Source organism: Mirounga angustirostris, unplaced genomic scaffold (assembly GCF_029215605.1).
Source record: "Mirounga angustirostris isolate CCGP_5_RB_7025 unplaced genomic scaffold, mMirAng1.0.hap1 SCAF_1, whole genome shotgun sequence".
In the NCBI taxonomy this organism is placed as follows: domain Eukaryota; kingdom Metazoa; phylum Chordata; class Mammalia; order Carnivora; family Phocidae; genus Mirounga; species Mirounga angustirostris.
The window spans coordinates 5,443,652-5,464,918 of NW_026991709.1; the positions used below are offsets into that span (position 1 = coordinate 5,443,652).

General features: G+C 42.9%; 1 protein-coding gene across 1 annotated transcript in view; it reads left to right on the forward strand.

Annotated features, from left to right (window-relative positions):
- Window positions 1–21,267, forward strand: part of DSCAM (DS cell adhesion molecule) — a 957,910-nt gene that overhangs the window by 317,681 nt on the left and 618,962 nt on the right. The window contains exon 4 of the mRNA XM_064577323.1: window positions 5,636–5,782. Coding sequence (XP_064433393.1) covers window positions 5,636–5,782 — 147 coding nt within the window. The remainder of the gene's footprint in view (window positions 1–5,635; window positions 5,783–21,267) is intronic.

Consider the following 21,267-nt stretch of genomic DNA (forward strand, 5'->3'; position numbering starts at 1 on the left):
GTGATGGTGTGGATCCAGTTCTCGCTGCTGGTATCCATAACCTTACCCCACCTGCTCATGGCAGGCACCATCCTGAGTGCTGTACCTACCTTAACTGACTGAGTCATTGCATTCCCCCAGTGGTAGATTTATCATCAAAATCCCTGTTGTCTAGATGGCAAGGGCATTCACTCACTGTGGGAGTGGATGGACTTCGCTATGAACCCAGGCAGGTGGGCTTGCAGGGTGGGCCCTGAACCCCACTGCCACCCTGCCTCTAACCCAGACATCTAGCTCATGGATGTCCCCTTGGAGAGTTTTAGGGCTACTCCTATTGTTGGAGGTGCTGGGGTAGGCTCCCTAAGCAGCATCCTTCCCTAAGCCAAGGGAAGTGGAGTAGTTGTTTCTAAGACTATTTTACAACTGTCAAAAAAAAAAAAAAATCACTTATGCAGAGTTACTTTAACTGTCACCTAGTTTTTAAGAATTCCCAGGAGAGGTTGCCTTTCTTGATTTTTTTTTAAACTCTTTCTTTACAGTCAGAAAATTTTTCCTTTGTCCTCAGGGGACAGGGAGAGCAGTGTCCTATGATCATAAGAAGATTACTCAGCCATCAGAAAAGATGAATACCCAACTTTTACATCAACATGGATGGGACTGGAGGAGATTATGCTAAGTGAAATAAGTCAAGCAGAGAAAGTCAATTATCATATGGTTTCACTTATTTGTGGAACATAAGGAATAACATGGAGGACATTAGGAGAAGGAAGGGAAAAATGGGGGGGGGGATTGGAGGGAGAGATGAACCATGAGAGACTATGGACCTGAGAAACAAACAGGGTTTTAGAGGGGAGGGGGGAGGGGGGATTGGTTAGCCCGGTGATGGGTATTAAGGAGGGCATGTATTGCATGGAGCACTGGGTGTTATATGAAAACAATGGATCGTGGATCACTATATCAAAAACTAATGATGTATGGTGACTAACATAACATAATAAAATTAAAAAAAAAAAAAGCTACTTTACACTTCCAGGTGCATGGAGGGGGCAGAATGAGCTGTTTTTAGAAATGCTCTTGCCATTTAGAAAACAGTGTGGTTGCTGGGGGCGGAGCAAGATGGCGGAGGAATAGGAGACCTGGATCTCGTCTGCTCCCAGGAATTCAGCTGGATAGGGATCAAACCACTCTGAACACCTACAAACTCAACAGGAGACTGAAGAAAAGAATAGCAACAACTCTCTGAACAGAAAAGCGACCACTTTCTGGCAGGTAGGACGTGCAGAGAAGTGAATCCGAGGTGATATTTGGGAGGATAGACAGCGGGGAAGGGGCCTCCGTCGGCCGCTTCTGGCAAGTGATAGAGCCGCGGAGCACAGAATCGGAACTTTTAAAAGTCTGCTCCGCCGAGGGACGTCACTCCGGTGGCTAAGCGGGGGGTGGAACCCTCGTGGGACAGTGTGGTCTCGGGACCCTCGGGGTCACAGAAAGACCGGGGGTGCCTGAGGGCGGCAGAGCTCCCAGGTAACGAGCAGGGAAGCCAGCTGCAGAGGCGGAGCCCAGGCGCGGGCTCTCAGCTCGGGGTGGCCATTGACCGTGATCCGCGGCCCAGTCGGGCCCCTGCTCCTCCAGCAGGGACCCAACAAGCGGCAGATCCGGGGAGACTCCCCTTCCTCCCCCGGGAGGAGCCGCGCGGGAGTGCACCTCAGGGATCTGCTGGGTTTGGAGACTCCAGACCGGGTCGGGTGCCAGAGATAGAAATGCGCGGTCACAGGCCGGGTGAGCACGGAGTGCGGCCGGAGACCGGGGAGACGGGAGTGACTGGCGGCTTTTCTCTGGGGGCGCACTGAGGAGCGGGGCCCCGAGTTCTCGGCTCCTCCGGGGCGGAGATTGGGAGGCCGCCATCTTCACTCTCCGCCTCCAAAGCTGTACGGAAAGCTCGCAGGGAACAAAAGCCCCGGAGAGCAAACCCGAGCAGATGACTCAGCCGGGAGGGGGCAAGGGCGGGGCACTTCCGCCTCCGGCAGAGACATTTGGGAACCACGGCAACAGGCCCCTCCCCAGAAGATCAGCGAGAACAGCCGGCCAAGACCAAGTTCACCGATCAATGAGAACGGCAGAACTCCAGCACTAGGGGAATACTGCACATAGCATCCATGGCTTTTTTACCATGATTCTGTAGTCTTTCAAAGTTAATTTTTTTTAACTTTTTTTTTTTGAATTTTTCTTTTTGCCTTATTCAACCAACATCTTACCAATCCCTTTTTTAAAATACATTTTTATTTTTCATTTTTAGAGTCATATTCTATCCATCCATAGTAGTTACCCTTATTTTTAGCATATATATATATATAAGTTGTTCTCTCTTTAAAATTTTGAGATACAGTTTCTTCCAACAGATCAAAATATACCCTAAATCTCTAGTGTATGGCTTTGTTCTAATCTCCTGGCTGATCACATTCTCTCCCCCCCTTTTCTTTTTAATCCTCTTCTTTCTTTTTTCAACCAACTTCTTATCAATTCCTTTTATAAAATCTTTTATAATTTTCATCTTTACAGTCATATTCCATCCCTTCATCGTACTAACCCTTATTTTTGTACATATATAAGTTTTTCTTTCTTTAAAATTTTGGGAGGCACTTTCTTTTAACAGACCAAAATACGCCCCAAATCTAGTGTGTGGCACTGATCTATGCACCAGCCTGATCATATTGATCATATTCTGTTTTTTTGTTTTGTTTTGTTTTTATTTGTTTTGATCTTTTTCTTTCTTTTTTTCTTTTTCTTTTTTCTTTCTTTCCCTTTCTTTCCCTCCAGTTTCAGGTCTATTCTGATTTGTTTAGTGTATATTTTCTGGGGACATTGTTACCCTGTTAGCAGTTTGTCCTCTCATTCATCCGTTCTCCTTTGGACAAAATGACAAGATGGAAAAAAATCACCTCAACAAAAAGAACAAGAGGCAGTACCGCCTGCTAGGAACCTACTCAATATGGACATTAGTATGATGCCGGATCTAGAGTTCAGAATCATCACTTCAAAGATACTAGCTGGGCTTGAAAAAAGCATGGAAGTTATTAGAGAAACGCTTTCTGAAGAAATGAACTAAAATCTAACCAAGTCGAAATCAAAAAGGCTATTAATGAGGTGCAATCAAAAATGGGATAACTGCTAGGATAAATGAGGCAGAAGAGAGAATCAGTCATATAGAAGACCAAATGATGGAAAATAAAGAAGCTGAGACAAAGAGAGATAAACAACTACTGGATCACGAGGGCAGAATTTGAGAGATAAGCGATACCATAAAATGAAACATTAGAATAATTGGGATCCCAGAAGAAGAAGAAAGAGAGAGAGGGTCAGAAGGTATATTGGAGCAAATGATAGCAGAGAACTTCCCTAATTTGGGGAAGGAAACAGGCAGCAAAATCCAGGAGGCACAGAGAACCCCCCTCAAAATCAATAAAAATAGGTCAACACCCCGACATCTAATAGTAAAACTCACAAGTCTCAGAGACAAAGAGAAAATCCTGAAAGCAGCTCGGGAGAAGAGATATGTAACCTACAATGGTAGAAACATTAGATTGGCAACAGACCTATCCACAGAGACCTGGCAGGCCAGAAAGGACTGGCAGGATATATTCAGAGCACTAAATGAGAAAAATATGCAGCCAAGAATACTATATCCAGCTAGGCTGTCATTGAAAATAGAAGGAGAGATAAAAAGCTTCCAGGACAAACAAGAACTAAAGGCATTTGCAAACACAAAACCAGCACTACCAAGAAATATTGAAAGGGGTCCTCTAAGCAAAGAGAGAGCCTAAAAGCAACATAGACCAGAAAGGAACACAGACAATATACAGTAACAGTCACCTTACAGGCAATACAATGGCACTAAATTCCTATCTTTCAATAGTTACCCTGAATGTAAATGGGCTAAATGCCCCAATCAAAAGACACAGGCTATCAGATTGGATAAAAAAACAAGACCCATCCATATGCTGTCTGCAAGAGACTCATTTTAGACCCAAAGACATCCCCAGATTGAAAGTGAGAGGGTGGAAAACCATTTACCATGCTAATGGACACCAAAAGAAAGCTGGGGTGGTCATCCTTATATCAGACAAATCAGATTTTAAACCAAAGACTGTAATAAGAGATGAGGAAGGATACCATATCCTACTTAAAGGGTCTATCCAAAAAGAAGATCTAACAATTGTAAATATCTGTGCCCCTAACATGGGAGCAGCCAATTATATAAGGCAGTTAATAACAAAAGCAAAGAAACTCATCGACAACAATACAATAATAATGGGGGACTTTAACACCCCCCTCACTGAAATGGACAGATCATTTAAACAAAAGATCAACAAGGAAATAAAGGCTTTAAATGACAACTAGACCAAATGGACCTCACAGATATATTCAGAACATTCCATCCCAAAGCAACAGAATACACATTCTTCTCTAGTGCCCATGGAACATTCTCCAGAATAGATCACATCCTAGGTCACAAATCAGGTCTCAAATGGTACCAAAAGATTGGGATCATTCCCTGCCTATTATCAGACCACAATGCTTTGAAACTAGAACTCAATCACAAGAGGAAAGTTGGAAGGACCTCGAATACATGGAGGCTAAAGAGCATCCTATTAAAGAATGAATGAATGAACCAGGAAATTAAAGAAGAATTAAAAAAATTTATGGAAACAAGTGAAAATGAAAACACAACTGTTCAAAATCTTTGGGATACAGCAAAGGTAGTCCTAAGAGGAAAGTATATAGCAATATAAGCCTTTCTCAAGAAACAAGAAAGGTCTCAAGTACACAACCTAACCCTACACCTAAAGGAGCTGGAGAATGAACAGCAAATAAAGCCTAAACCCAGCAGGAGAAGAGAAATAATAAAGATCAGAGTGGAAATCAATGAAATGGAAACCAAAAGAACAGTAGAACAGATCAACGAAACTAGGAGCTGGTTCTTTGAAAGAATGAACAAGATTGATAAACCCCTGGCCAGACTTATCAAAAAGAAAAGAGAAATGACCCAAATCAACAAAATCATGAATGAAAGAGGAGAGATCACAACCAACACCAAAGAAATACAAAGAATTATAAGAACATATTATGGGCAACTCTATGCCAGCAAATTAGATAATCTGGAAGAAATGGATGCTTTCCTAGAGATGTATTAAAAAAAAAAAGTGAAGAAACCTGCAGTTCATGTCTTAAACACTTTCATCCCCTTCACAAATAAACCACACTGTTGTCTTTTTTTTTATGTTATGTCAATCACCATACCTTACATCATTAGTTTTTGATGTAGTGTTCCATGATTCATTGTTTGCATATAACACCCAGTGTTCCATGCAGAACGTGCCCTCTTTAATACCCATCAACAGACTAACCCATCTTCCCATCCCCCTCCCCTATAGAACCCTCAGTTTGTTTTTCAGAGTCCATCGTCTCTCATGGTTCGTCTATCCCTCCGATTTCCCCCCCTTCATTCTTCCCCACCTGCTATCTTCTTCTTTTTTTCCCCCAATGACTGTATTTGGTACAATTACTCTATGTAAGCTACAGCGCATATATTTGAATGACCTTATACCAGAATGAGCTCCTGCTGAGGTGTCTTACCAAGGGTCCTCTCCTTACCTTCCAGTTTTACGGGAGCCCTATACAGTCCGTGTGGAGGACCAGAAAACCATGAGAGGCAATGTTGCGGTCTTCAAGTGCATTATCCCCTCCTCAGTGGAGGCGTACGTCACCGTCGTCTCCTGGGAGAAAGATACCGTGTCACTCATCTCAGGTAGGCGGGGCACGTCCGGGGCACAGGGCATGGGGCTCACCTTCGAGGCTGTTCCAGGTATTGAATTGGGTCGCTGGATCTGTGTTCATCCTAATAAGAATTAGCATACGGATGGTTGATGCTCTTTGAGGATTGTGTGACTTCAGTGCTTTATATTGCTTTCGTGGCTCGATTCAGATATTCTTCAGTGAATTGACTGATGGACAGAAATAAGTTAATGTACATATAGCCATCATGTTACTTCTCAGAGGCAATTTTGGCTTGTTTCTGCTCCTGAAAATGGGGCAGTGGGGTTTTTGCACCTGTGAGAGTCCTCAGTGATAACACTTACAACCGATAGCCTGAAACTATAATCTGGGAAACAGAAGCTCTGGTTTTCACTGCTGTGACCCTTTCAAATGTCTTAAGAGCTATGTGATGTCTCTGATCTCTTTCTTGAAGATTCTATTCAGAGTATGTATTCATTACTGAGATATATATATATATAAAATAGGTTTATTTTCAGAACCTGGAAATGACGCAACTGAAATTTTGCTTCTAAGATGTTATGGTTCTTTTCTTGTGGTGTTTAAGTAGATTTCTTGCCCCCTTGCTGTTTACCTGGAAAGGGTCCAGTGCTCCTGCTTTGCTCATCTTTGGATAGTGAGTGACCCTGGGCTGCTTTCGGAGAACAGTGGTGATGAGCATCCAATGTGCTGTAACAGGTTATAAATGCCTGCTTTTCTTTGTTGTTTTTTTTTTTTTAAAGATTTTATTTATTTATTTGACAGAGAGAGAGATAGCGAGAGCAGGAACACAAGCAGGGGGAGTGGGAGAGCGAGAAGCAGGCTTCCTGCTGAGCAGGGAGCCCGATGTGGGACTCGATCCCAGGACTCTGGGATCATGACCTGAGCCGAAGGCAGACGCTTAACGACTGAGCGACCCAGGCACCCCTGCTTTTCTTTACATGTCTGTGTGGATGTGTGCACAAGTGTGCACACACATATGCTTTCATACAACTCTTGAATACCCCCCAAATTTTGCCCATTTATAGACCTAAGAAATTGGAACTAAACTCTCATGGTGACATAGCATTTCTGTTTTTCAGCTTATTGATTTTCTAGACAGGGTAGGTTGCCAGTGTAGTTAACCATTAAAACAATCATTAAACCATTAGAAAAAATTAAATCTTTGGTCTTTAAAGTACATCCAGTAAACTAGCATGTAACAGACATCAGATTTTCTTAACACTGTCCAGTCAGAGTCCCTCGAACTTCACTGAACAATAAATGCCTTGCTGTTATGTTGATTAATCATCATAACTTAATGTATTGAGAAAATACTAAGCTTAATACCTGAAATATGACTGCAAATAATCATAATAGACTCACCTGTATCCTTGTATTTGTTGTGGTTTTTAAAAAATTTTATTTATTTATTTTTAGTAATCTCTAAACCCAGTGTGGGGTTTGATCTCATGACCAAGCGTCACATGCTTTCCTGACTGAGCCAGCTGGATACCCCTACTTGTTGTCTTTAATTAATGGTTTTAAGGGCCTCTCTTTCGAAGTCATTTTAGTTTCTTAATGGCAGATGGAGAGATCTGATGACACGTCTCTCTGGCTGAGTCCAGGGCCAGAGTGGAAGGGTATTGACACGCATGTAGTGAGGGCTTGTGGGTGCGCCGAGGGGGAGGATGTGGGACAGGATTTGCAATCTCCCACACTCAGGGGCCTGGGCTGATGGAGGCTCAGCCATCATAGAACAGCCATCAGACAGCCTCCAGGGTTTGCCGTGAAGAGGGAGAGAACAGTGGAGGATTACAAACTGTCTCCGTGTACTTTTACTTGAGGAGACATATTCATTTCTGTTAATATTTAATTGGCCAAAGCAGGTCACATGGTATATCTTACTTCAGTGAGGTGTGCCCAGAAGGAGAGAACCACTGGAGATCTGGGTGAGAAATAGAAATATCTACCGAAGGTTTTATATACCTATTGATATAAATATCTATATCCATAGATATGTTTTATATGTTCGCAATATAAATTATTTGTAAAAAATATACTGTGTGCATTCTTATGTTTCCTAGGCATCTTTTTTTTTTTTTTTTTTTTAAGATTTTATTTATTTATTTGAGAGAGAGAGAACACATGAGAGGGGATAGGGTCAGAGGACGAAGCAGACTCCCTGCCGAGCAGGGAGCCCGATGCGGGACTCGATCCCGGGACTCCAGGATCATGACCCGAGCCGAAGGCAGTCGCTTAACCAACTGAGCCACCCAGGTGCCCCCTAGGCATCTTTAATTAGTGGTATTCCCATGCAGGTTTCATCTTGTTGCAATCGATGTGAATAGAATTTTTTTTTTTCAAACGTGAACCTAATAAAATAAATTAAATGGAATTTTATATCTGGTGAGCAGAAAGAGTCCTGATATGCAAACACAGAGCTGGGGTCTTGCTGATGGGTTCTGATGAGACCCACATCTCCTCAATCATGCATGGGAGCTTTACCCTTTGGCAAAAATTTAAAAACAATGTGTGCCAGGGATAAGCACTTGGCTTTTCTTTTTTGCACAAAAGTATTGAGAAAACCTATGTAGTATATAGGCTTTGATCTCATTTAGGGATACTTCAGTAGCAAGTTTTTGTTTGTTTGTAAGTAAGCCATCTAACCAAACACAAGGCATTCTCAAGATGCTCCACGTGGCTCACATGGTGTGTGTGTGCATGTGTGTGTGTGTGTATATACAGAGAGAGAGAGATGGAGAGAGAGACAAAGAGACAGAGACAGAGAGACTGAGACACACCCAGAAAGAGAGTGAGTCAGAGCTGTTTGCATTCTCAGGGAGTTTAACATGAGAACAGCGCCCCGTTGCAGTGTTATGATCTGTAAACAGGAAGTCTGGAAATTATCCTTATAATGCAACTTGCAGTGGTTTGCTATTGGACCCTGTTTCCAGCACCCGAGCTCCACCCACTGGGGCTGCCAAAAATGCCCAGGGAAGGAGGTCATGAAGCCATTGGAGGTGACAAAATGGTTAAAAACATTGGGGATCTTAATTAATAAGCCAGTTCCTTATGGTTTTGGTGGAGAAGGATTACATTTCTCGCTGGCGGCCAGGGCCCTGAGTGAGGTGGGGCACAGGGGACTACACGTAGGAGGTCAGGAGGTTCAGAGAATGAGCCCAGGGCATCCATCCTGTAGGCAGCAGGGGGACATCTGGATCGTATGCCTGGCAGATTGTCTTCAAAAGGTTAATTTGTCTGTGATTTGTAAATAAACGTATAGCCCCAGTGCCTCCTTGCTAAACTGATTTAGATTTGGTGGTTGGCAGGGGCCGTCACCCCATGTCAGTCTTTCTGGGATTCCAAGACAGCCCAGCCCTCAGTGAATCTGGCTGGGAATGCTCCCAGGAAACATGTCTGCTCTGCACACATCACTTCCTTCGATGGAGGAGGGCAGTGAACCAAATCCTCCATGAAAATGAGGCTGTGTGAGTCTCCACCGCAGTGGATAGAGTGGGAAGAGAAGACTGGGAGTGGGGCTGATCCAAGAAAGCTGGAGCTCCCACAGGCCTTGGCCACTGTCCCTGCATACATGGGGCTCGTGGCAGGAGCTCGCCTGCACAAGGAGAGGCCTGTCCCCTGGGGCTCCGCTCTTGTCCGCCCCCTCAGCCTCTTGGGTCCAGAGCTCCCTGGGGGAAGGCCAGAGAGGCAAGGCCTGCTTCTGGTTGGTGAGCATCCAGCTTCTGCAGACCTTCTAGGCCAGGGCTCTTTGGAAACCTAGACTAAGGTGAATGGGTATCTGTCGCCTAGGAAAAAATGTAAATATCAGTGAATTCCTATAAAAAGAAAGGAATGGCTTCTATGGGCATGTCTTACTAATTTTTGCCCTTTACCTTGGTTGAGCAAATCAATGACTGGGCTATGTTCTTGCAGGGGTGAGAAGCACCAGTCATGTCTGGGTTCCAACGTGAGCTGTATGGATTCATTAGCCGTTCCAACAGTTGTGTTCATTAGCTTATTACACATGAGGTCATGCATTGATTTCTTTCCAGGGGAGGTTTAAGTTGGCCTGACTCTAGACTCAGGAATCGAGCTGTGCTTCTCTTATCAGATGAGGTCATTAGATCACCAAATTAAGAGCATTAATGGGTTCATTTATTTTAAATGATCTTTGGAAAGAATCCTCCAATGGTCTTGTTATGGACTGAATGTCCATGTCCCCTTAAAATTCATATGTTGAGGTCCCAACTCCCAATGTGATGGTATTCGGAGGTGGAGCCTTTGGAAGAATTAGGGTTTGAGGAGGTCATGAGGGTGGGGCACTCCATGATGGGATTAGTGTCCTTAAAATGAGAGACACCAGGGCCCTCCTTCTCCACTGTATGAGGACAGTGAATCTCAGAAGAGGGCTCTTACACAACCCGACTGTTGAGGCAGCCTGTTCTTGGACTACCAGCCTCCAGAATTGTGAAAAATAAATGCCTCTTGTTGAAGCCTGTGGTATTTTATTTATTTATTTATTTATATATTGCAGCCAGAGCTGGAAAAACAGGCTGAGAAGTAGCCTTCCCATAATTCCCCCAGGGGAAGGAGAGGCACGTGATGTCTGATGCTACTCTGTGCTCTGCTTTGCCACCTCCCTGGGCTCTTCACCTGACCACAGGATGGCGTGTGGTCCACCTTCACTCTCATACTCTGGCAGATGGATGATAGGCACTGGGGAACGTGTGGAGGGAACACATCTCAGGGACAGGTGCACATTGTGCATCTACTGTCCTCAATGATCTACTGCCTTCTACCTAAGAGAAAGGAGACAGGAAAAGCAAGAGTGATGATGTCCATACTCATTTTCCAACATCCTTATCACTTCTCTTCCTCTGAGCACAAATGAGAGCCTTTTAAATATTAGAATATTAATGTAGCCCAATAAAAGTGTAGTAGTTTGGATAGCGATGTGCCTTGGGAGGTATTGCTGATGTGGAGATAGGCAAGACTCCATCCCGGCAAAGAACAATATTGACAGCTTTATATTTGGGTTTCACTCAGTGGCCCGTTGTGAGTTTCTTCCCGATTAGGGAGGCTGGCAATGAGAGAGCCCAGCATTCTGCGTCTGTTTCCTCTGATAAAATTCTGAGAATCTCACTGGGGGTTTAGCTACATTAACATCAAAGACACAGCCCAAGGGTAACCGGATTTGGAAAATGGAAACAGTGAACATTTTACTATTCCCAGAGAATCTGCCTCCCTCTTTAGCACTGGCCCAATTTTCTGTTACGATATTTCCCATCTGACCACCTCTATTAGTGATGACTCAAGGAGAATGTTATCTCTTAGGATCAATGAGTTCAAGTCTACAGATGATTATCTGTTTCCTGTATTTTGGGTAAAAGTGAACAATTTTCTGCCCAGATTAAATATCAAAGGACATTAGCCCAGCACTTCACATGAAACACTTGTGGTGGTTTATGGATGCAGTATTTGGGTCTGGTCACCACAGATAAGGCGGGATCTGGGCTTGAAGAAGCCCCCGGTGGAGACGGCTTCTGCTCTCAGGGAGCTGAGCGGGGAGATTACCGTGGTGTGTGTGGTGTGAGCATGGGGACAGGCAGGGGGGTGACCACCCCAGGAACACACACCTGCAGTGTGTGGGAGGGACACGAGTGGGGAGAGACAGAGCTTTCCCAGAAGTAGTGGCCGTTTAAGAGAATGTTGGTTTGCATTTTAGGCTGGGGAAAACAATTACATCGTAGATACAGTCACCCCAGGTAGGCAAGGTTTTCAAGTTTCAGCAAACTTAAACTAAGAGCAGTTTTGATGTACTCGATTGTCTTTTGGAGTGGGGGGCACAGCTGCTGGGAGCAAGGAGGGCTGTATGTGGCCCATTGTCTCTGTTCATGAACCCCACAACTCTAAGAGAGTGCACGTTCTCGCCTCCTAAGGCACTCATATTTTCATTTTACTCCTAGTCACTGAGCATTTTCAAGGTGACCTGGGATGAAGCTGCTCAGGTTGCCATGGTGGTGATAAGACCCAGTTCTGCCCTCAAGGTGCTTGTGAGTAAGGGGAATGAGAGCAACATCAAAATGACTTAGGGGACAGGCCTATTGTCACCTGAAGGCCTGGTCTTTGATTTTAAAAGTCTAGGGATGTGATGAGCACTGGGTGTTCTATGCAACCGACGAATTACTGAACTCTATATCTGAAACGAATGAGGAACTATATATTGGCTAAATGAATTTAAATAAAAAAATAAATAAAAGTACCAGGGAGTTGCAGGAAGAAAGAAGCACTGTTCACTGAAAAAGAAATTTGTAGGTCCAAATGGAAACTGTTAAAGGAGCATTTTCCTTTCCTCCCTCCCTCCCTCCCTTCCTTCATTCCTCCCTCCCTCCCTTCCTTCTTTCCCTCCTTCCTTCCTCCCTACCTCCCCATCTATCTTAATTTCCAGCAAGTAGGAGCCTCATTACAAACACTCGAAATCAGCATAGGATGGATGTAGCAGACTGGAATTAGAAAGGTGGAGAGATGTAATATTTTCACTGTGCTATATTTTGAGCAAGCGGGATAACTGAAAAACGGGCAAGTGCACAGGAAAGGAGGGTCCTGGTCTCTTTCTTTTTAAAAAGCCATTACTTGATTATACTTTTGCCACTTAAGTCTATTTTCACTAAATTAGTTTTTGCATGCTACTCTGCTGCCACCTGAAAGTAATTAAAACCTGTCTGGGGAGTGCAGAGGAAACTCCGCCTGACACTGGGAATGAAGGTGATGTTAGACAGGTGGCTCAAGTCTGGCATTCCGGAAATAAACCGCTAGTGAGATCCTGAAAGATCCAGAGTGAACAGAAAGTCTACTAAGTGTCAGCCTTCAGAGAGAAGACACATTCCCAGTCTCAAAATCAGAAATTGTATTGAAGACTATAGCTCAAAACAAAAAAAAAAATGTTTTTGATTTTTGAACTTCTGAGACAAGTAGACACATGGCTAAAGACATGTTAACATAGTGTTTTAAAAAAGAAAGAAAGGAAGAGGAAAGGAAGAGAGGGAGAGGAAGGAGGGAAGGAAGGAAGGAAAGGAAAGGAAAAAGACAAGGAAAATGTGGTAGCAAATTTATCCCGGAGCATCTTAGGGTGTGTGTATGCGTATGAGACATATGTGTTGGGTCATTAGGTCAGCCTCACGCACTGCTTGGTTTCCTACCAAGGATCACCAGGGGATTTTGGCTGCTGATTGCAGCTCCCACAGATTAGCTGGTGACCAGGGAGCAAATCTCTTTTTTCCCCTGCCTCAGCTTCCATATGTAGATAGAAGATGGTTTTACTGCTCCCTCTCCTAATAAAATGGCAGAATATTAAAACCCCAAATTGAATATTTCATTTCTCAAGCCAGCTCTTTTTTTTTTTTTTTGTCTTAGATTTAATCACAGAATTTTTATTTTATTCGTGTTTCAGAGGCTTGGTGATTTGCTAGGAGGACTCCCAGGACTCAGCATATAATTTTACTCACCTCTGTGATTTATTACAATGAGAGGATACAGAGCAAAATCAGCAAAGGGAAAAGGTGTATGGGGAGAAATCTGGAGGAAACCAGGCACAAGCTTCCAGGACTTTCTTCCCCATAGATTCGCATAGGTCACACTTAATCCCCATAGCAGGGAATGATGACAAGTATAAAATGCTCTCTACCAGGGAACTCATTAGCGATTCAGTGTTTAAGGATTTTACTGGAGGCCAGTCACGTGGCACTCTCTGCCTGGCATGTACCAAAATTCCAGACTCCCAGAAGGAAAGTTTAGGTGTTCAAGAAACCCTATTGTTTGTAGAGTTTAGAGACAGTGAGGTGGCCGGAACCCTCCTGAAATTCCAGTTACCAGACACCAGCCAAGGGTCAGCCTTGCAAGCAGGCCTGTTAAGGAAAGCAGTTCTAGACCTATTATGTTAATTGGTTTCTGTACAGGGCGGTTTTCTCAGAGATGGCAGCTCATTGCTTGTCACCCAGTTGACAGTCCCTTTTTGAATGTGCCCAGCACCAAATGCTGGAGAAAGCATGTGAATAACTTCTTCCTAATCTTGCATGGTCTGGTCTCTACCACTTGCATGCTACCGAAACTTACATTTTCAAGGTCACCCAGTACTTCCTAATGTCAAATCCCAACGGCAAGTTCTGACTTCCTTGAAGAAGCTATGCCACTGACCTTCTTCCTCCATTGGTGGCCCTCCTTTGGTTGGCTTTCTCCTCTCTGATTATTTCTGCACTATCTCTTTCCTTATTTTTTCCTCCCTGCTCAGAAATGTAAATAGACCCCAAAACTCAGTCTTTACCCCCAGCTCCTTCCAGTCTCCACTTTCTTTATTGGTCATCTCATTTCTTTCCTGGGGCTTTGTCCATCATGTCCATGTAGATGATCCTAACTTTGGGCCTGTCTTCTCCCCTGGGCTTGCTTATTCCCCACTGTCTGCTCCCCTCCTGCCACCTCCAACAGAGCATAACTAAAGCAGAATTCAGCATTCTTTCCAACCACAAATCAATTTGCCTTTCAATTACTTCTTTCTTTTTTTTCTCCAGATCTTAACTATTAGTTTCCAAAGTTTCACAAACTAGGTGCTAATACCTTAAAACAACAGAAATGTATGCTCTCACAGTTCTGGAGGCTAGAAGTACAGGATTAAAATGTCAGCAGGGCCATGCTCTCCCTGAAGGCTCTAGGGTACAATCTATTCTATGCATTTCTCTGAGCTTCTGGTGGTTCAGCTGGTCCTTGGCATTCCTCAGCTTATAGATGCTTCACTGCAATGTCTGCCTCTTTGGTCACATGGCCTCTGTCCTGGGCATGTCTCTGTGTCTCTTCTCTTCTATAAGGACACCAGTCAGATTGGATTAAGGGACCACGCTACTCCACAATGATCTCATCTTAACTAATTACATTTATGATGACCCTATTTCCAAATGAGGTCATATTTCAAGGTTCCAGGAAGGACATGAATTTTGGGAGGACACTCTTCAACCCAGTACATTAACAAATCCCAATTTCTTTTGACCTTCTATTACACCTATTTTACATCTTTCTATCACCTGCTTGACAACTAACAAATGGTATCAAATGAGATCCTGAAATAAAAACAATTTCAAAAGGAAGGACACAAAAAGAAGAAAGTTTCAGTGCAGAGTGCCCATACCTGAATGACTGTTCCTGTGCTGGCCCCTTTGCCCTGTCCCAGCTGTGTTAGAATGCCAGCTGGTAGCCACACAATTAGCTGCTTCCCCCTCAGCTGTGTGTAGCCTGCCCTTGTGTCAGACTGGGCTAGGGGCCAGGATGGGGACAGAATCAAGATGTTCCAGAGCCAAGACACCAGGGACTATAGGCAAACTGCTTGACTTATATTTTCAGATCATGCTATGGACTGAATTGTGTCCCCACATTCATGAGCCCTAACCCCCAGTATTTGGAGATAGGGTCTTTAAATGGTAATTAAGGTTAAATGAGGTTTTAAGGGTTGGACTCTAGTCCAGTAGGACTATGGCCTTATAAGAAGAGGGAGAGAGACATGTGAACACTGAACACACAGGAGGAAAGCAAGGGGGCTCTCACCTGAAACCAACCCTACCAGTACCCTAATCTCCGATTTCCAGCCTCCAGAACTGTGAGAGTGCATTCCTGTTGTTTAAGCCCCCCAGTGTATGGTATCTTGTTATAGCAGTCTGAGCTGACTAATATAGATGATATGCATATAAACTCACTTTCTCAATCTAATTCTGCCACTTTAAAACTCCACATGTTACATTGCTTCCCCACCCAACTTTCTAGGTTGCACTGACACATTAGTAAATAACATATATGAAGCAATCTGATGATAAAGTGAGCTCTCATGCTTTTGATAAATGATTCTATTTTCAGGTGCAGTGGATATTTTTGTAATTTAGAGTCCTACGCTTCCCTCCCCTAAGGGAAAGGAGGACATTTATTACTGGAAAAATGAATAATAAATTTCCCAAATGGCTAGTCATCTGAAAACTTATATGCAATACAAAATTTCCTATGCGAGTGAAACCATATGGTATTTGTTGTACACCTGAAACCAATGTAACCTTTTGTGTCAACTATACTAAAAAATATTGTGATGTGATGAGCACTGGGTGTTGTACACAACTGATAAATTATTGAACACTACATCTGAAACTAATGATGTACTATATGTTGGCTAATTGAATTTAAATAAAAAATTTAAAAAAATTTTTAAAAAAATTAAAAAATTTCCCCCCAACATACCCCAAATTCAAAAGTCAATCCCAAAGTAACTGTATTTTTGTTGGATAAACAATCACTTCGGATTGAAATGTCTACAACTAAGCCCTATTTGCAGTGGCTGTGCTGTGTCGATGTGTGGGGAACTAATGAGAATATTTACAGGGGCCCCTGGCTGGCTCAGTTGGTAGAGCATGTGATTCTTGATCTCAAAGTCATGAGTTCAAGTCTCACATTGCGTGTGGAGCTTACTTTAAAAAGGGGGATTTTTATAGAATATTTTAGTCTGTTTAGTTTCTGGAAACATAGTGATAATGCCCACTATTGACTGTCCAGAATTGGGCTATTTGAAGAATTGAAAATCTCTAGCACATGCTGCTTTGTGTGAGCACAGTCAAGATGTCCTTTGTGGAGAAGCTAATAAGCAGGTACAGTAAATAAACAAATATAGACTGTTTTCAAAATCTCCCAACTGGGTCACACGCTCTTCCAGGGAAGGCTTCAGGCTTCTGTTCACCTTTCATTTTGCCAACAGTCTGTGTGACGTCTTGGGTTTGAACTTAGACCTGGCTTTGGGTCCCAGCTTCACATCTATGAGAGCTTCAACAATTAATTACCTCTCTGTAGAATTGGACACAGTATTTTGATAAAGATTAGAAATGCCAGGGGAGGTGCTCCATGAATTATAAATACCTAGCCAATTCCTGGTCTCTAGCTATGTATTCATCTACATAGTCAGAAGGCACGAGGATGGACCCTGAAGCTGACGTCTAGGTCCACATTCCCAATCCACCACAGCCCACACTGTGGCCTTGGGCTGATCACATAACTTTTCTATGCCTCAGTTTCCTCAATTGGAAAATGAGAGCAACAACAGCAATAACTACATCATAAGGTAGTTGTAATGATTAAATGAGTTAATCTACGTAAAATGCTTAGAACAGTGTTTGGTGTAAATGTTGGCATTGTTGTTGTTATTATTTATCTTCTGTATAAAGTATTCCTCCTCCAGAAAGCAGGTGCTCAGGACTACATGATTTCCAAACAAATAAGAAACTGTTTGTGTGGCCTTATTAGGGAGCAAAAGCAGAAATTATTCTATTTAAGAGGAATTACTAAAATGCCAGGTATGATGAATGATCTGGAGTCCTGCAATTTCAATGTAAAGGCGTTAGAATGCTACTGAACTAATAATCTCTTGGGTTTTATCAAAATAAACAACACTTTATTAAATGTTTACTTTTATTAAACAGAAATCAGATAATATATAATGAGCAATGAACTAGAATAAGAGGCTCTTTACTTTCTGCCTTACCCCCAGAGAGAAATCAGAAGACCTGTTTGAGGAAAGGTTTGAGCTTACATTGAAACACTTGCAAAACGTTTGGGTTAGTGATCTATGTCGGGTTCTATCGAACAACTTCTAACAGCCCTGTAGGTGGTTATTCTTAGCAGCCCCTCTTCCCAGATAAGAATACTGAGGCACAGTGTGTTTCATGCACTCATCCAGGTCTTACCTTGCGGTTCTCCCTCTCTGGAAAGTAGAGGTTCTGCCTTTTGAAAAGTCTTTTGGTTTTCTACAGCACCCAAATGTGTGAGAGTCAACAAAAGTTGTCAATTGAAAGACAAACAACTTATAACAGCTGTAACTTGAGAGTAGGGACTTATTTAACCAAGAAAAACATTTTCAAATATGGTATGATTTTGGATAGTTGACATATCTAGGACATTTCATGCGGTTTGGGGATAATATGCTTTATGTTTTTTGAAACAATATTCCCCAACTAGAGAAAAATTCAAATACATGAAACTGTCTAGGATAAAAATAATTTTCTTAATTTTGATTTTATTTAAAATCATACCTTCCCACTGACCTCAAGTATAACATTATGATGCCCGGCATATAACAGTAGCTTGATAAATGTTTATTGAAAGAATGTTGAATGAGCACCTGTTCCATTAAAATTATGGTATTTTCTTTCAAATTATTCTTAATGCTTTAAGAAGAGTTTTTCCTTTCCTATATATTTTTTCTACTACTCTGAAGCACAATTTTACATCAACTTCTCCTCCCAGTGCAAAGTGTCTGGGCAGGTCAAATCCCATGCAACCTGGCGTTTCACAGCAGACTTTCACAAAATGATTATGCTCTAAGGGAAACAAATATTCCCAAATCCCCAATATTTGTTAGTCCCAAAGCAAAAGCTGTCTCCCATTATTCTTGTGAAATGATTTTATTTTTGTCATCTTCCAGTTTTGTGCTGTGACATTTGTTAAAATTTCTCACTGACTGGTGGGTAGGTGCACAAGACAAAGGAGATCCTTCCATGCCAATACCTTTAGGGACATTTTATTTATTTATTTATTTTTATTATTATTTTTTTAAAGATTTTATTTATTTATTTGACAGAGACACAGTGAGAGAGGGAACACAAGCAGGGAGAGTGGGAGAGGGAGAAGCAGGCTTCCCACTGAGTGGGGGGCCCGATGCGGGGCTCGATCCCAGGACCCCGGGATCATGACCTGAGCCGAAGGCAGACGCTTAACGACTGAGCCACCCAGGCGCTCCAACTTTAGAGACATTTTAGAACATTTTCTAATGCACGAGGTCCACAGCCAAGCCGTTATTCCTCACATTTTACTGTACTCATTTCTCTAAAGGGAGGCACACACACACACACACACACACCCCGTCAGTAAACATAGTCAACTCTCCTGTATAGCTTTTGTGTGTAGGGGTGCCCGTTTCAAACATGGATCAGTGTGCTTCCCCAATTTATGATGCTACATCTGTAAACTATAGAATTTCTGTGTGGAGGAGGGTCAGAGTATCTTTTTGATGTGGGTGGTGGAGCCTTAGAAAGGTCACATGACCAGAATCAGGAATGGCAGCTGCCTAGCAGGGGGGCTCACCCATGTGAGTCTGGGTGACAGTGGGAATGTTGCCTAGAGCCTCATTCATCTCTATCACTGGACCAGATTTTGTGTTGGAAAATTATTTCATGGAGGAAGCAGGAGTCAGTGGGGAATCAAACCTGAGATTTTTTGTGTTTGTTTTGTACTAGTAACTTAAAGATCTTTTATTACTTTCATTTAAGCCCTTACTGTACATAAGGCATTATTTTTATTTTTTTAAATATTTTATTTATTTATTTGAGAGAGACGGGGGGAGCACAAGCAGAGGGAGGAGCAGAGGGAGAGGGAGAAGCAGATTCCCGCTGAGCAGGGAGCCTGACATGGGGCTCGATCCCAGGACCCTGGGATCATGACCTGAGCTGAAGGCAGATGCTTAACTGACTGAGCCACCCAGGTGCCCCAATGCATTATATGGCCCATGGAAGAGGTGCACAGGTGAGATAGAGGTGTCTGATCAGGGCTGACTTGAAGTCAATGCGCTTTACTGGAGTGAAGGAGCTGCCCACACTGCTGCATGCTTGGAACTGTTGATTTAAAAGAAGTTCATTGAAGGGGCGCCTGGGTGGCTCAGTCGTTGAGCGTCTGCCTTCGGCTCAGGCCCTGATCCCAGGGTCCTGGGATCGAGCCCCGCGTCGGGCTCTCTGCTCAGCGGGAAGCCTCCTTCTCCCTCTCCCGCTCCCCCTGCTTGTGTTCCCTCTCTTGCTGTGTCTCTCTGTCAAATAAATGGATAAAATCTTAAAAAAAAAAGAAGAAGTTCATTGAAAATTGTGCTTCTCAGGATAAGTCATTTTGAAATAGACTTAAAATCCCAAGTTTCTGAGTTTTATTTCAATATCAAATACTTCAAACGTGTTTTGATGCAAACAAGTTGTTGCATATCTGGGAATGTGTGCTGGTAGTTTCTAAAATATAAATATATTCCTTTAGAGGTAGAAATGTGCTTAGATTGATGTTTCTAGACTTTATTTTGGATCAGGGACCAGCTGAGGAGGTAATGCGAACTATGGAATAGTGGATCCCCAGGAAACACATACGCATCCAAACCTGCGTGAATTCTAGAACCTTTCTGCTTCTCTTCAACCTTGCAACCCATCTACACCCTCCCACCGCCATCCTTACCTGCCCTTGCCCAGACTAACTGGGTGTCCATCCCAGGTGAAACCCTCTCATAGACACATCAGGTAGTGTGAGTTTTTTTGTTTTTTTTTTTAAACGAAGTTTGACCTTGAAATCTCCAGCCTCATCCTTTTTCTGATCTCTTATTTGTCCTGCTCCTCTGCTCCCTTTGTCATGCACACATTTCCTCTGCTTCTGTGCCCACTCCATTGTACCGGTAGCTTTCAGTGCAATTGTTCTTGTACCAGGAAAAGTGAGGGGCTTTTATAAAGAGCCTTCATCAAGTCATTTTCAAACTACAGATGATATTAGGAAAGAAAGGCCATACTGAGTTTCCCCCTCCCTAATTAGATGGTGAAATTTTTAGTTCTTGGCATTGTTATCTGTTTGAATTGAAACCCTATCATTGAAAAAGCCAAATGAACTTGGAATTGAGGAGGGCCGTTTCCCAAAACGGAATGCAGCCAGACTTGAGCCCTCTGCAGAAAGCCAAAGCAACACGCCATCTGGGTGCACGTGACACATTTCTACTGCTCCGGTTTCAAGTAATTTGTTCTTTAAAAAATTATCCTAGGATTCAGGATTTAAGGAAAAAAAATCCATCTATACTGCAAATTCCTGCCACGAATAATCAAATGTTGAAGAGAATTGTATCTCAGCCTGGCAGATATCCTTTAAATGATCCACGAACATTATTCAGGGACTGTACACTTTGCGTTGTCTTTATTTTTTGTCACTCTGTGTCCCAATCCGTGTCCCAGTGATGTCCCTCTTCTGCTGACTTCCCCTCTGTTTCTTGCCATTAAGTGAGGAGAAAATATAGCAGTGCGTGTCTCACCCATTTGCTCTTCTGCGGATTCCTGTGTCATTCCATCAGCAAAAGACGGGAGCCTGAGCACCCCATCTCTGGCCGTGCCCTCAGTGACTCTCTAGCAAAAGGTTTCCACACAGCTCCGAAGTCGATTTTACGCGTGAGATGCACAGAACCTCTGATTTCCTTGGGGCCTGATGAGTGAGTTTCATTGGTCCCCTTACGTAATTTATTTATGGTCCTGAACACATGAGCCCAGGTTTATGTTCCTGAATCTCTGGCTCTTTGTTTACTGGATTTGATTCATTGCTACAAAAGATGAGTGCATATATGCTGCTCTCTTCCTTTATCAAAATTACCAAAACATTTATTGTAAATGTGTTTAATTTTATGTTGAGGTTTTCAGAAAGAAA